Source organism: Diabrotica virgifera, chromosome 6, assembly GCF_917563875.1.
Source record: "Diabrotica virgifera virgifera chromosome 6, PGI_DIABVI_V3a".
Lineage (NCBI taxonomy): Eukaryota > Metazoa > Arthropoda > Insecta > Coleoptera > Chrysomelidae > Diabrotica > Diabrotica virgifera.
In genome coordinates, this window is record NC_065448.1 from 209,008,712 (window position 1) to 209,026,609 (window position 17,898).

At 30.8% G+C, this 17,898-nt stretch overlaps 2 protein-coding genes across 2 annotated transcripts; one reads left to right on the forward strand and one right to left on the reverse strand.

Annotated features, from left to right (window-relative positions):
• Nucleotides 1-101: 101 nt before the first annotated feature.
• On the forward strand, nt 102-4,593 carry LOC126887183 (uncharacterized). The gene is made up of 4 exons (XM_050654573.1): nt 102-343; nt 438-674; nt 888-1,057; nt 2,375-4,593. The coding sequence occupies exons 2-4, from the start codon at nt 455-457 to the stop codon at nt 3,440-3,442; spliced, it is 1,458 nt and encodes a 485-aa protein (XP_050510530.1). The 5' UTR covers nt 102-343; nt 438-454; the 3' UTR covers nt 3,443-4,593.
• LOC126887181 (uncharacterized) lies at nt 4,264-7,164 on the reverse strand. Its single transcript, XM_050654567.1, has 2 exons — nt 6,637-7,164; nt 4,264-6,495 (listed from the first exon to the last, which is right to left on the reverse strand). Exons 1-2 carry the CDS (start codon nt 6,955-6,957, stop codon nt 5,080-5,082), a joined length of 1,737 nt encoding a protein of 578 aa, XP_050510524.1. The 5' UTR covers nt 6,958-7,164; the 3' UTR covers nt 4,264-5,079.
• Nucleotides 7,165-17,898: the final 10,734 nt, after the last annotated feature.

The following is a 17,898-nucleotide window of genomic DNA, read 5'->3' on the forward strand; positions in this document are numbered from 1 at the left end:
CTCAAGGCCCATTTCGTTGATTCAAGTTTATATAGGCAACCCAAATTACACGCCGCTAATCCTCGGCTCGGGATTTAGACAGAATAGTCAAGTCAGACATATTAGGGAATCCAACGATCTGTCAAACTATTCCAATATGTCTGGCGATTGGCATGCAATACATTGAAAGCATATGATAAATATTGTTTTTTAAGTATTTAAAGTAATTTTCGTATATTTATATCCGCCTAAGTATTGCTAACATACTTCTGTGACATAATAAAAAATATTGTTTACATCAATAAACTAGAATAAGTACTTAAAAAGTTTTATTTAACTAAGTAATTTGGAAGGTTGAAGAAAGGTAGGTTAACAAATTTTATATTTCAAAGTTTAATAATAAATTATATTAAGCATCCCTAAAATAGATTTTTTACTTATGTATTTTATTATTTTAGGTTAGTTAGTAATAGCTATGCCACTAACATGTATTGTAGTGAACTGTGGAAGCAGGTCGAAAAGGGATAAAGTATCTTTTTTTGCTATTCCCAAACCACTGAAGTTTAAACATGCTATCCACTTGAATGAATTAACTGTTAAACGCAGAAAAAAATGGATAAGGGCCATACGAAGAGCAGACCTGACAGAATCAAAATTAAAATATCAAAAAGTGTGTTCCAAACATTTTATTCAAGGTTTGTCAATAATTTTCTATAAAGAAATAATATTAATCTTAATATATTTCAATAAAATATTGTAGGTGCCGTGGCAGTTAGTAGGCATTCGCATCGGGTAAAATTTTTTGGAAAATATGAAAATATACATTGTTTTAAGCTATTTTCCCAAAAAATTTTACCCGATGCGAATGCCTACTAACTGTGTATCTACGTTATATAATTTTGTTTTAGGACAACCTGCAAAACTTGAAGATGTAAATGATCCTGATTGGATACCAACCCAAAATATGGGTTACTCTAGGGGACCTGTAAAACGAAAGCAGGACCTTGAAAGACTGGAAAGAGTAAAGAAAAGATCTTCCACAAAGGTTTCACAAGAGGACAATGATACATTTATTGAGGTATACTAATTAAAAGAGAATGTCATTAACTTTAAATTGATTTGGAATTAAGGGGATCCGTACAAAGTTTCGGCTACAATGCTATTTAAATCGGATTCATTCTTTTCAAAACCTGAGAAAACTAATAAGTATTTTTGAAAAATTTAAATGCAGAATGAAAGATTACTTTATTACCGAGGGCGAAAGTCCCTGAAAACTTTTATGTTTATTTTAATAAGTTACAGGGGTGAAAAACTAAGAGAAAATGTAGTGTGTTTTTTATTTTAAAATATCTCATTCAAAAGAAAACTTTTTATTTATTCTAAGGGACTTTCGGCCCTTGATAACAATTTAGTCTTTCATTCTGCATTTAAATTTTTTAAAAATATTTATTTGTTTTTTCAGGATTAAAAATGGTGATATTTTCCAAATCGAACATTCGTTATCTTTATCATACAACGCACTGAGTCGAATAGAATATGGTGATAAGACAGTGACAATGTTAAATATTTGACATGGCATCAGGAATATTTTGAGTTATTGATTAAATAATATTGATAGTGTATTTGATGAATAATTGATTGAAGACGTGAACTTAATAAAAAGTTATTTATTGTTTATTATTTATGGAAGATCCAGGCGGGGAATACACCAGTATATATTCTGTGATCCAAGTATTTTGTTGTTACAGATGTTCAAAATTGTAAGCGTTCTATAGTAACAATATATTATTAAAAAATCACTTTTGCTTGATTGGGTGTTAGTTTTTGTTGTACAATATATAAATTATTACAATCACTGAATACATAGCTAGTGAAAAAATTATCATATTAATTAACTGAATTAATAATTTAAGCCATTATGCAAGTAACAGTTATCCAAGAACTTTCAAAAGCCATATTTTTAAAGTTAATGATGACATTGTCAACTAATGTTTACATATCCATACCAGTGAGAATTTTACTACACATAATTTGTCATGTAAAGACAGAAAAGGTAGGGATAGCAGTAAAATATTTGCGCTTACACTCTTAAAGGGAATTTTAATTATAGAGATCAGTGTATAATAGTCGACAGTACATGTAAAAACCTTAATTACTCTGTTACCAATGTTGTATCGGATTGTGAAGACATTATAAAAGATCTAGGTATTCAGTTTGACTCACAACTAACCTTCAAGATTCGTATAAATGTAAAGTATATGATTTTATAATAAGAAACTGTCATAAGTTTGATATTTTGAAATTAAAACTGTTGTATTTTTGCTTAATTCTGTTAAAGCTTGCATATGGTTCCACTATAAGGATCCCAATTTATAATCAATTATGTTTGTTACAGAATGAAAACAATACAGTAAGTGAAAGTAACACTACAGCAATGTATGAAGACCGTACTGGAACCGAAACTCAAACTGAGTTAACCTCAGATGATATTGAACAGATGGCTCAACAATTAAAATTTGCAAATAAAAAAATTGACGAGTTGACTCGCAGAATTAATAAGACCATTTTAAGTTTCGAGTCACTAGAAACGGACAATCCGAAATGTTTATATTATACCGGTTTAAATTTTTCTGTTTTGAAGTCAGTATTTGACAGAATTAAACCATTTATTCCATCATCCTCAGTAACTGTTTTAGATCCCTCTCAACAATATTTGTTGACATTGATGAAAATGAGACTTAATCTAGATTTTAAATATTTGGCCTACCAATTTGGCATTTCTCAATCAACATGTTCCACCTATTTTAATACCATCATCTCAATAATGTATCAAAGATTTAAAAATAGCATAAAATGGCCAGATCGGGAAATTATTAAAAAAAACATGCCTTCTTGCTTTAGAGAAGTCTTTCATGATAAGACCACAATTATCATTGATTGCTTTGAGGTGTTTATCCAAAAACCAGCTAGTTATTTAACCCAGCAGCAAACATGGTCAAACTATAAACATCATAACACAGTTAAATTCCTTATTGGAATTACTCCCCAAGGCTGTATTTCATATATCAGTAAAGCATGGGGAGGAAGAACATCAGATAAACAAATAGTAGAGCTCTCTGGTTTTTTGGATAAAATAGAACCCCAAGATATTGTGATAGCAGATCGAGGTTTTTTAATAAAAGAATTTTTAGATGTGTTACAAGCAAAGCTAGTAATTCCAGCTTTTACCAAGGGGAAAAAACAATTGCTTCCACTAGAGCTGGAAGAAACTAGAAACATTGCACAGGTTAGAATCCACGTAGAAAGAGTTATTGGCTCCATTAAAAATAAATTTAATATTTTTTCAGAGCCACTTCCGATTTCTATGTTAACCCATGTTACTGATGGTATAAATATAGTTGATAAGATAATTTTTATAGCATGTGTTTTGATTAATTTATGCCCTCCTATTGTTCCAATTTAATTAAATTTAACCTATTTCACCAGATTGTCGCCTTTTTAGTATTTCTTTTAATAATTTTTGGTACACATCTGAAGTGTCACTACGAAAAACAATCAATGACACCTTTGGCCAAAACTAGGATATATATATATATATATATATATATATATATATATATATGCCATGTTGTCGAGGTTGTCAGTTAGTTTTGAATTATAAATAGCTACAGCAAGAAAACTTGCATTGTTTCAGACAAAATCAAACAAGCTTATATTTTTCTAAAACTTTTTTTGTTGGTTTTTAAATATGTTAAAGTAAAAAGTTCTACTCACAGATTTGGCCGCTAATTGTTTAAAGAATTAAAACTCTTTTGTATACTTAAATAATTTTAAAAATATTGAATTCATCATTTTACAAATCTTTGTTGTGGGGAAGCTTGCAGTTCTGATGATCTATTGTTGTTAAATCGGTATAATATAAACAAAATTGGGCATTTTTGTCTGTTTGATTTATAAATAAATAAACATTTTGCTTTATGTTGTAAAGTACTTTATAATCAACTATTTTCAATGGGAAATAAGCCACAATTTTACCAAAAAAATGATTTTATTAACGTTTCGACGCCCAAGTCGGGTGTTGTCAAAATACAAAATATTAAATTAAACAAAAATGTTATTGCTTAGTAAAAAATTCTTCTAATAATTTATTTAATCTGACTCATTTATATCAGCAATTCAGACATGGATTATACATTTTAATGAAGAAGACTTTAAAATGATATTGCCAATATTGATGAGTTGCGTTCCTGGGACGACTTTACTAAAAGATAGTAAATCATAATATTATCATTCGAAAGTGGTAGGTTTATTGGTCAAAATATACAGTTAACAATTTAAAAGCCAATACAAGAGCAAGAGATCATGTAGTAACATAATGATTGCATAAAAAAATGTGTTCAACTAGAACGAAAATAATGTCCAGAATTCAACAATTCCAGACAATAATTTGCATTCAAATGATTTAATTTTAACTTTAAGTAGCATTCTTACAATAATGACTGTGGCTAGCGTATATTATTTATGTACACCTCATTGGTTGTTTTTGTATTTTGATATTAATAAAAAATTTGTGACAATTTTAATGAAAATAAATCATATGAAAACTGAAAAGAATGTATTTATTTGATGTTTCGGAGACTGACCTATATCAACCGTAGAATGAATTGTAAAAATATTAAGGAAACAAAGTTTCAAAATTTCCTCTTAAAAGTATATGTATACTATGGTACACTGTACTTTTGTATGTATATATGGAATAAACATGGCTCGAGGGAAACTTTTGAAGGTCCCGAACCTTTCTGTGGCATCACTAATGATGCTACGAAAAATGAGGTTCAGAAATGGCTGATAAAGAATCATCAATAGAAAAGGAGAACCACTCAAGTTCAAGTCTAGACTAAATAAAAAAAAATAATCAAGAATATTAATAAAAAACTCAAACAGTTTCATGAACCTCAATAAACGAGAGATGAAAACGGTCACTGAAATGGTGACAAGTAAGGTGAATGAACCATGGTGCAGAAAGTGCGAAATGGAAGAAGAGAGTGAATGGACTCAATAATGATTATGAAAATAATGGAAACATGAACCATTAAAATTTTATGTGGCATAATCATGAAATAGTTTCTGGTTGCATATTGAACATGTCCACCTAGTTTTGGGTTTTTCTAATAAATTTACACACCCAATATGGAACCAGAAAATATTACAATTCTCATATGAGCATTGAACCATAGGTTGGCCATCATCGACATTATTGCAAAAACACCACTTTGTTATATTGCCACCTGGTACTCTGGAAGTGTAATAACGTCCTAAAAGTTCAGGCATAATTACTTTTGCATGAAAATTTAGGACTTTATCTTTAATTTCTTCCCAAAATTTTATGTCTGGTAAAACTCTTTCGATAAATATAAAATTAGGACACCAGACAACAAAGTCACAATAATTAAGTTTACAAATAAATATTTGTGCTTGCACCTGGTAATAGTACTTATGTTTTTTATTCATTTTTACTGTACCAGTTTTATCACATTCAAGACAGGAGTCCTTTCGACTTGCATACTCCTGTAAATTTCCATTTTCTCGAAGAGAAAATGGACACTTTACTTCTAAGGTACCTGCAGCACAACAGTCACAATACACAAATCCATCAGGTGAGGCACCTAACTGAGGCCATTTCATGCACACTACCAAGCCAATTGTATTCACTATAAAGTCTCTATGATTCCTGCTAGTTTCTTTTTTATAAGCATCAATTGCCAGCTGTTCGTGATTTATCCCCCATCTTATTGCCCTTGTAGAAATTTTGCGAGGGTAACATATTGATTTGATCAAAGATAGGGATGGTTTCTCCACATTGGTTCTACAGACATCTTTAAAAATTGAAGCTGTTACTCTACCAGTCCTTTGTCTATACCACTCTGCACATTTCCTTTGGTCCTGTGTCTTATCTTCTATTTCTCTTCGTATATTCTGGGTTACCTCCATTTTACATTTCATACCTAGTTGAATGAGATCATCTAGAGGCATTTTTTCATATTTTTTATGGTACACATTAAAAAGGACTGGTATACTAACTTTTTCATTATTTTCATCTGACAGTTGTGACGCAAATGGCTCTACATGCCTCATCAAAACAGCGTCACAATTGGAATTTTGCAATTCTTGCAGCAAGTCCAACATTTCGCTATCATCCATTGGAGGAATTTCCTTATAATTTTTTTCTTCTATCACTTTCCCCCAGTCTAGTGAAGCAGCTTCTATTGGATGTGTACCACTTTGCGTTGGAACTGGCCAAGTTGATTTGACATCTGTACACGCTACATTCTTTTCATTTTTCTGCTGCTTCAAATATGCTGCATGCTCTGCAGCGTACAAAACTGCTGTAACATGGCTACATACTTCCCCAAGACCTGCCATGCAAGTACAATGCGCAGTACAAATACTACCACCTGTTTCAGCGATAATCCAAACTCTTAATTTGGTTTCTCTAGCTCTCATTGAATGCTGCACCTGAAACAAAAAAATTAAATCAATTATCAAGGCAATCAATTATATTAAACCCTAAGACTAAAAAGTAATCTCTTTAATATTGATTATTAACAAATCAGGTATTTTTTCTTAAAAAATTTGAAATACAGGTACTACTCTTACCTTGCCTATTAAAAGCACCAGATCATTAATAACTTTAAAACCCACTTTTTCTACAAAGCCAGACTTGAAATATTTGTAAGCTGCTAAACTTTTATAAGCTCTCATTTGTTCATGGGTATAAAAGCTGTGAGTAAAAACAATATAGGTCAGAATGTCCATGGAAGCTATTGGTGGCACATAGGTAAGTCCATAATCAAAATCGACTTCACTTAGAGCATATGGATCACAGTTAAGTTGTTTGATTTTGTCCAAATATCTATCTGCGGCTTCAGGAGAGCTTATTCTTAGTTGGTCCAAATATGAACTTTCTTTTAAAGCCATATTTGTAATAAAAACAAAAGTCCGACTCTCACAAATAATATTGCAATGTTGTCTTGAAAAAGACAGTTTTTCAAAGGGTACAAGTAACTAAATAAAACAATTTTAACACCAACTCTACAACGAAAAGCACAAGTGCAACAATGCAAGTAAACCAGCAAAATCGACTGCATGCCATACGACCGCCATTTAAACGTCAAAATAGTCACGTGGTTTGGATTGCCTAATTGGATCATGTGTCAAAACAGTGTTACCAAGGTGACAGAAGAAAATTAATAAATTACTAATATTGTACCGCTTGTATTTAAATGTACCAACTTTAACATAAAGGACAAAAAAAATAATAGTAAAGGAATTGGCTTTATGGTTTATGGTGGTTTGTTATAGTACATTTAAATAACCAAATGCTGATAGCATGCAAATAAAAGTGTAATACTTTTGGTTCAAAACTTCTAATAGATTCTAATACATAAAGTATTAAAATTTAAAAAATAAAGACTTAAACCTTTGTTTTATTGTATTAACCTGTTTATATTGTTAATACCATTTATGTTATATATCTGTTGAATTGAACTCCTATTTTTGAATCCAGAATTTTAACAAATCCTAAACTTTTCCACAATGTCTCGTCTCAAGCATGATATTTGTGCATTCAAATTAATTTACATTGCATCTTAAATACCTTAGATTGCATATCAACCAAAGGATAACATGGAACAAACACCTCCAAATGAAATGCAGGCAGTTGGATCTCAAGTTCAGACAAATGTACTGGTTCCTTGGTAGGGCATCCAAATTGTCATTAAATAACAAATTCCTACTATACAAAGCCATGTTGAAATCAATTAGGATGTATGGTATCCACCTCTGGGATTGTGCTAAATTAACACACATCACAACCATACCACAATTTCAATCAAAAGTCCTTTGATTAATTACTGGTGCACCTTGGTATGTCAGTAATCTCACACTGATCTGAATATTCCCTTCGTAATAGATGAAATACAGCGACCAACCATGAAAGTCGAACAAGAAACCAAGACAACGAACTGATCAAACATATCTGCCAATGGACAAATAATCAGAAGATTCAAGCAAACGTGGCTACACGATTTAATACAACAGTGAAATAAACCTATAAGACGAAGCATCATTGGATCATCATCCTTCCTTGCTTAAAATTTCATTCAAACTTGCTTAAGAAATTGATTGTAAATAAGAGTTCACAAGGAGAAAAAAATATATACAAATGTTATTTTAATTCCAATATACCTACCTTTAGACATTACAAAAGACATAAACATACCATTGTAGGTTTAGAATTTGAGGAAATCGAAAATATTTTAAGTTAAAAATGAACTTTGTACATATATACTATTTAATATTTTTTTACCTAGAATTTATACTTGTCTTTTACATGTTTAATATGTAGAACTTTCCTTTCAGTTAAATACAACTTATTTTTACCTACTTATTTCTTTTTAGAGAGGATATTTTTGTGATATGTGCAATCAGATGAAATTGCCAATGCTGGCAGCATTTTATCAGTTGGGGTTTATTGAGTGTTAGAAATTAACTTTAATGCACTATTTTTACTGGGAATACGCTATAGTTTTACATTAACATAAGTTTACAATTCAAAACGTTAAACTAACTTAATTTTAAAGTAAAATTTTGGATAGTAAACTGTGTTAAGCACAAGAAAGTGACTTTATAAAAATTAAGTGTACAAAATGTATTAGCATTGTTTAAAAAAGGGTAGTTCTTAAACAATGGTATTAGTTAAAATGTAACTTGTTTCTCTTGTTTTCCCCACTTTCTCCTAGAGAGGATATATTTTTGTATAGAATAAGTATTTAACATTTTTTGAAATTATTTTTTAGAAGTTTCAGTTTTGTTGCTCATGTCAATATTTATAAAAATTATTATATTTTAAATAAAACTGGTTTTTGTATATAACAAAATAGCCTGTCATCTCTTCTTCTTTTTCGGCTGTCATCCGTCATTCCTTCTTCTTTTTCGACTGTCATCTGTCATTTCTTCTTCTTTTTTGGGCAGTCATCTGTCATTTTTTTCTTCTTTTTTGGCTGTCATGTGTCATTTGTGAGCAAATAATTTAGTAGAATTTTTGGTAGATTTTATCCTGAATCTAGTAGAATTTAGTAGATTTTATATATAAATCTAGTAGAAAACGAGGTTCGGTCGTTGGCAACCCTGCACATGTTCCAAAAGTGAAGCCAGGGCCCTGGGCCTGGATTCCGTGCACTGTAGATATCTACATGTCGCTTTCTATCGATGTCAATTTTCGTAAAAATATTTGAATTTTAGCTTTAATTGAATTATTTTCTAGTTTTGCTAGGTTATACTCTAATTGATGCTGAAGTGAGACTTAGTAAAACAAGAAAATATTTGAATTAAAACTAAAAATTAAAATATATTGACACTGCGCATATCGCTTTCTATTAATGTCAATATATTTGAATTTTTAGTTTTAATTCAAATATTTTCTTGTTTTACTAAGTCTCACTTCAGCATCAATTAGAGTATAACCTAGCAAAACTAGAAAATAATTCAATTAAAGCTAAAATTCAAATATTTTTACGAAAATTGACACCAATAGAAAGCGACATGTAGATATCTACAGTGCACGGAATCCAGGGCCTGATTCTAATTCATTTCGACAGTCGCAATTTCATTTCGACACCGCCATGACAGCCGCAGAAAATAGCGATTCTTATTCATTTCGATATTAGTTACAACTGGGGATATTAATCTTATCATGTTGAGACTGCTCAGAATTTGGGTTGGCGCTCCCGTTTATTGGAACTTGTTGATAGTCTGGGAAAATTATCGAAAAAATGCCATTTTTGGGAAAAATTATTTACCAGCTATTTTATTGCTAAAATCGAATCTTAAGATTGCATATACAGTGCGTCCATAAAGTAACGCATAAATTCATTATTTCGTAAACCAGCGACATTAATGAAAAATCCTGAAACGGGTCGATTTTTATTTTTAGATTCAGATTTTTTGGCATATATATCATACTAGTGACGTCATCCATCTGGGCGCGATGACGTAATCGATGATTTTTTTAAATGAGAATGGTCATGTGATAGCTCATTTGAAAGGGTATTCAATTCTCTATTCACTAATATAAACATTTACCTAATTATTTATACAAGGTGTTCAAAAAACATTTTTTTAATTAAAATAATTGAAACAAAAAGAAGAATGTACGTAATTTATTTAATTCAAAATACGTTTTACTGTTGTCCGAAAACAGGAAAAAAATGTTTATTTGAGAAATAAATATTGTTTTTTGCTTAAATTCAATGTTAAAGCTGCCACCCACCTGTCGCTTGGCAGTTTGAACATTTCGTTTAAGCGAAAATCAATGTTTATTTGCCAAATAAAATTTTTTTCTGTTTACTGACAGTAGTAAAATGTATTTTGAATTAAATAATTACATTATATTCTTCTTTTTGTCTCACTTATTTTAATTAAAAAATGTTTTTTGAACACACTGTATAAATAATTATGTTAATGTTTATATTCTTGGATAGAGAATTGAATACCCTTTTAAATGAGCTATCATATGACCCCTATTCTCATTTAAAAAAATCATCGATTACGTCATCACGCCCAGATGGATGACTTCACTAGTATGATATATATGCCAAAAAACCGTAATTTAAAAATAAAAATCGACGTGTTTCGGGAATTTTCCTTAAAGTAACCAGTTTACGAAATAACGAATTTATGCGTTACTTTATTAGTAATATGGGGTATGACAAGTCCGCAGAAAGTGTGTTATTTTATTTATAAACAAATTAGCACTTCTAAATCTTCTTTATTTTTCAATTAGTGGTCTGTAACTCCTAAAATTTTTCCTTTGAGCCAAAAACACTCAAATAAAAATTCACCGTAATTTAGTTCTGCACAAAGTTATTTTTTTTTCCGATTTCCTTCAACAAAAATTTTACTCAGAAAATCCGAGTTTTCCCAAAAAATCTGCAATTTTCAATTAAAATTTTAGGGAAGTACCTAATTATTTATCAATAATTAAATAATTAATGACATGAAAGATTTATTATAGTAGATTATACAGAGGGGCTAAATTAACAAGAATCTACAGGTCGAGCAAGTCTCGTAAATTTCACGATTGCGAGCCACGCTTCACGCAACCGTGTTTGCGTACTTGTGTTTCGAGTTGCGTGGTCGTGCGGAGTTATATTTATCAATTCGCGCAATCGTACTTGAGACGCTGTGTCAGGTGAGGTGTTTGAAAATTTGTGCATAGAAGAGTTTGTGTAACTTGATTGCTTGATTCTGTGGTGTGAAGGTGGTTAAACTTTTGTTTTATTTTTTTTTGTTTTGTGTTTTTTGAAGATAACACAGAAAATACAAGAGGGCAGCATACTTTGCAAAACAACTGTTACAATTTGAAATCAACAATTTGTTAAGTTGTTGTCTTGCAGGTAAAAAAAGTGACTTTTTAAAAAAATTATATCTTGGAAACTAAAAATTATTTTTATTTATAATTGAAACATGTAAAAGTATAGTACTCTCAAAAAAATTTTAGCCAAAAATATTCATTTTTGTAGAGTTGACTGCAATTTTTCGACAACAGCCCTTTTTTGTGGTGAGCAGCATAATAAGTCCAGTCTCATCTGAAATCAAAGTTTCTTGTAGTTTATACCTCTGGCTAGTGAATGAACAAAGGATTTTTTATTAGATGAGGTCATTTTTGTTTTATAAAAAAACTACTTTAAAAATGAGAAAAATTGGGGTCAAAAATGTGTTTTAACTTATGTAAAATCTTCAAATTTCATTTTTTTAAATTCCTTCGTTCATATTCTAGCCAGAGGTATAAACTACAAGAAACTTTTTGATTTCAGATGAGACTGGACTTAGTTATGCTGCCAACGCAAAAAAACTTAAACTCTACAAAAATGAATATTTTTGGCTGAAACTTTTTTTGAGACTACCTTAAGTACTATACTTTTACATGTTCCAATTATAAATAAAAATAAATTTTAGTTTTCGAGATATAATTTTTTTAAAAAGTCACTTTTTTACCCACAAGACCTATGTAACCCCTTAAAAAAATGTTTGGAAGAATATGTTTGATGGCCAAGATGCATACATATATTTAGAAGGAAAGTTCCTGATTTCTGTAGTATAATACATAATACCGAAGAGGAAGTAGCCCTAAGCGCCGGACTCCACTTGCGATTTGTAGTTGTGAAGATTGAACACATTCTTTCAAATAGAAGTCAATCCATGATTATTTAGTCACAAATGGATTGACTTGTATTTGAAACAATGTGTTCAATCTTCCTGATTACAAATCGCAAGTGGAGTGCGGCGGTAATAACACCAAAATATTCCATAGAAGGTACACAGACATTGAAAAATTCCTGGAATATCCCCGAAAACATGTTCCCTGAACATCCCAGGAAAATCCTGTGTCAGCATTTTAAACATTACCTGAATGTCTTATTGGAACATTCCATGAATGTCCACGAATGTTCTCTGGACATTCAAAATATATTTTGTAGACATTCCCTGGATATACCAGAAATACAGTGATGAGCGCTCTAATAACCGGCAAAATAGCACAAAAGATGTATTAAGTACCGAGATAAAAAGACATGAAACTAGTCGAGCTGGGAAATTTAGCGATATTAACTTATACATTTAGATTGTATTGATTGTGTACCACCTTCAGACATATCAGACGAGTTTGGAAACTACCACTGTCACAGTGACAGTTTTAGTTGACATACTCCTCCGATATGTGTAAAGGTGGGATCAATATAACGTAAATTTAAAGGTTAATTTCGCTAAATTTCCCAGCTCGACTAGTTTCATTTCTTTTTATCTCACAACTAAATATGTTGCCCATATTTTGCCGGTTATTAGGGCACTCATCACTGTACATCCTTGCTGATGTGACAATACCTCCTATCTGTTTTTTCATGAGTTTTGTATGAGAGATGGAAAAACATGTTTTAAGGTCACCTCCTGTGTTCATATGTAAGTTCTGACTTGTTTTGTAGTTCATAGATAGTTTAATTTACTACAAAACAAGTAAAAAAATATCATATGAAAACAGGAGGTGACCCTAAGATAAGTTTTTAGTCTCTCTTACAAAACTCATGAAAAAACAGATAGGATGTATTATTACATCACTGACGATATGTGGCCATACCAAATAATACATCCTTGATAAATATAAACATTTTTATTGAACAAAATCTTTTCATACATTTTTTTAATGCAATTTACTCATATTCCTAAATATTTCAAAAAAATGTGTCACATTTGCTTTGTAAACCTTTCTTTTGCCTTTCGTAGCCACATATTCCGTTTCCTTCCTGGTTTTTTGTAGACCACTTCTCTCAGCTGATTCTAAAAAAAATAAAATAAATGGTAATTTTTCTATCCTTTACAATTAACAATCAGAAGAAATATTATTTACAGATAATGATATGCATAATAATAATAGGTTTGTTCTAGCATCAGTTTGAAACCATCAGCGAATAGTGGACCAGCGCGAGTAGAGGGGATCGCACTGGTGACTGTATTATGTTCTTTTACTGACCAACTGTTTGCTGATGGTTTTTGACTAGTTTGACTGTTTGCTAGAACAAACCTAATAATAATGAATATTTTGTATTTTGACAATGACATCTGATGTGGAAGTCAAAACATTAATAAAATTATTTTTTCAAGTTAACTTTCACATGCGCGTCTTAAAATTGCACTTTTAATACTTATATCATAAATAACTATTAAACCTATCTTAAGAGGAAACAGTATCGATCAACAGGTAGCGAAAATGTGTTTCAAGATTGCGGCTGTAATTTTGAATATTTTTTCGAGATATTTGGCACACATATTCGTAATATAATAAAGAATGGCGGTACAGAGCCCAATTTGAAAAATATATTAATATGTGGAAATTACTCTGTAATTAAATACAATATAAAAAAAACGAGCTTGTACCGCCATTAAGAAGAACAAAAAAATACACTTTCTTCAAATACAACTTTTTTATCCGATTTTGTGTTATTTTGGAACTACTAAAATTTTTTATTTCATTAGTAGTTCCAAAATTACACAAAATCTAGGCATCGGATAAAAAAGTTTATTTGAAGAAAGTGTATTTTTTTGTTCTTCTTAATGACGGTACAGGCTCGTTTTTTAAATATTGTATAATTACAGAGTAATTTCCACATATTAATATATTTTTCAAATTGGGCTCTGTACCGCCATTCTTTATTATTTTACGAATACGTGTGCCAAATGCCTCGAAAAAATATTCAAAATTACAGTGACAATCTTGGAACACGTTTTGGCTACCTGTTTATCGCTACTGTATTACCTTAAAACATTGTAATTTGCTAAACCAGTATATTTTACTCTACTACTACTCTACTAGCTACCTCATTTTCCACTGTTTCTAAAGACTTGTTTACATGGGTAGAGTTTTGAGGAGAGTAGAGTAGCGGTAGTACTCTACCAAAAATGGCTTGATACCATTCACATGAGGAGAGTACAAGTATAGTACTGATGCTAGTATAGTGAAACCGATTTTTGTATTTTTAAACACTCTTGATTATAAGTGCACCTTAAATTCTTAATTTTTTGCTTAAGCTCGTTTACTCCAAAGCCCCCTTTGCCATTCTTTCGACGATTTCATCCTATATTCCCGAAGTGTGCTATTTTGTTTATAAACAAATTAGCGCTCCGAAATCTTTTTTTATTATTGCTCTATAACTCCGAAAATTTTAACTTTAAACCAAAACACTCACATAAAAATTGACAGTAATTCTGCACATTGATAATTTATTCCAATTTCCTTCGACGGAAATTTTCTTCGGAAAATTCGGGTTTTCCAAACAAAATCTTTAATTTTCAACTAAAATTTGAGGGAAGTAATTATTTATCAATAATTAAATAATTTGGTGACAGTGACATAAATCTTTTTTGTTATGAGTGTCTTGAAGATATGAAAATTTGTATGTACAAAGAAGACCGGAATTAAAAGGTATCTAATGGTTCAAAGATTAAAATCCTGTTGTTTATAACTCTGTCGCAAATGCCGGTCAAATTTGACCGGTTATACCTGGAATCACTCCTCGCAATTCAATTTGTTTTTCTTCGAAAAGGACACAGAAGCCGTGCTCTTTTCAACAGCGTTAACTTAATTTAATTTAATCTAATATTTTCTGAGGGGTTCTATTTGTTTATAAGCCAAAAAATTGTTTCTTTATAACATTCCCGAGACCGCTCAAATGGTCCAATTTCAATCCTGTAAGGTACGTTGAATAGGTATAGTGCTTTTTTATATGAAAATCATAGTTATTCTGGTGTATCATAATCTTTCTGGTTATTATTTCGACCGAAATTTTTTAATTAACATTTTAATTATTGCTAAACTATTGGTTAGATTGTCGCCGGTCTCCTGATATACAGAGAGGGGCTAAATTATGGAATAAATTCATTTTCTCTAAAATGGACGATTTTAGAGAAAAATCCCGAAACAGGTCGATTTTTATTTTTAAATTAAATTTCTTGGCATATATTTCAAACTAGTGACGTCATCCATCCGAGCGTGATGACGTAATTATTTTTTTAAATAGGAATATGGGTTCGTGTTGTAGCTCATTTACAAAGGCGTTCAATTCTCTATTCAGTATTATAAACATTAGTTTCATTATTTATACAGGGAGGCCAAGAAAAATTTTGAATTAAATTAATTGACGCAAGAAGAAGAATGCATGTAATTTATTTAACTCAAAATACATTGTATTGCTGTCAGAAAATAGAAAAAAATGTTTATTTTGCAAATAAACATTGCTTTTAGCTTAAATTAAAAGTTCAAACTGCCAATAGGTAGGAGGGAGTCTGTTTGTGATTTAATTTAAGCGAAAAGAAATGTTTATTTGTGAAATAAACCTTTTTTTCTATTTTCTGACAGCAGTACAATGTATTTTGAGTTAAATAAATTACATACATTCTTCTTTTTGCGCCAATTAATTTAATTCAAAATTTTTTTTTGGCAACCATGTATAAATACCTAATGATATTAATGTTTATATTACTGAATATAGAATTAAACGCCCTTTCAAATGACCTACCACACGACCCCTATTCCCATTAACAAAATTATCGATTACGTCATCACGCTCAGATGGATGACGTCACTAGTATGAAATATATGCCAAAAAATTGTAATTTAAAAATAAAAATCGACCTCTTTCGGGATTTTGCTCCAAAATCGTCCGTTTTAAAGAAATGAATTTATTCCATAATTTAGCCCCTCTGTATAATCTACTATAATAAATCTTTCATGTCTTCAATTATTTAATTATTGATAAATAATTAGGTACTTCCCTAAAATTTTAATTGAAAATGGCAGATTTTTTGGGAAAACTCGGATTTTCTGAGTAAAATTTTTGTTGAAGGAAATCGGAAAAAAAATAACTTTGTGCAGAACTAAATTACGGTGAATTTTTATTTGAGTGTTTTTGGCTCAAAGGAAAAAATATAGGAGTTACAGACCACTAATTGAAAAAAAAAAGAAGATTTAGGAGTGCTAATTTGTTTATAAATAAAATAACACACTTTCTGCGGACTTGTCATACCCCATATTACTAATATATGCAATCTTAAGATTCGATTTTAGCAATAAAATAGCTGGTAAATAATTTTTCCCAAAAATGGTATTTTTTCGATAATTTTCCCAGACTATCAACAAAATCCAAGAAACGAAGCGCCAACCCAAATTCTGAGCAGTCTCAACATAATAAGGTTAATATCCCCAAGAATCGCGCGGTGTCGAAATGAAATTGCGACTGTCGAAATGAATTAGAATCAGGCCCCTGGTGTCAGTTTGGCTTCACTTTTGGTCAAGGATTACTCGTCCTCTCTCTTTCCTTGTCTAAGGAAGAAACGGAGTGGAGACGTAAGAAAATAATGGGTGCATTCAGCAGACGCAATCGCTAACTAATCGATTAGTAATCGATTTGTGATTTACATGCTGAATGTCACAATTTATGTGGCATTCAGCAGAAAATCACTAATCGATTAGTTAGCGATTGTGTCTGCTGAATGCACCCAGTAATGTCAATTTATAATTCGACGTTGCGGAATTTTTGCGCATGAGTAGAAACATAATGACTTGATTCAACAACATAGCCTATACGAACCGTAAGCGCTTGTTCACAATGGACGTAACCATAAGATGAACGTAAACCGTTATCATTTCGTAAACCGTAATTATTGTACATAATTTTATGCAGCGTTCACAATAGACTTAAATTTTACGTAAAGACTTTTACGTTCTGTCTTTACGTAAAATTTAAGTCTATTGTGAACGCTGCATAAAATTATGTACAAATTACGGTTTACGTTCATCTTATGGTTACGTCCATTGTGAATGGGAGAGAGTCCCATATCACTGTTCTGTGAACAAGCCATAAACAAACTTTGTGTTTATTTATTTATACTATTATTATTTATTATAAAATATATCCATTTTGTGTGTTACACGGAATAGGAAATACACGATATGCTCCTTGCTGCCGTGGGATTTCCAACTATTTTGTTTCATTTCCTAGTCTTTAAAATGTTTATTGGATTTACTTATCGTATATGTGTGGATAACCCCGAATTAGACTAATAAACAACTCATATTTATCTGAAATATTGAAATTACTCTATGATATATTTTTATTAAATTAAATCACTTAACATCCATTGTAATTTATAAATAATTAACAAAATTCGAATATGTTGACAAACAACTTTACAAAAGTAAAGACTGAAAAAGTTTTGTACACACTTATGACAACAGGTAAAAGGGGGAGAAGTGTACTTTTGAAGTGTGTAAAATTAATAATTCTTAGCTGAGCGCTTTCGGCTTATAAA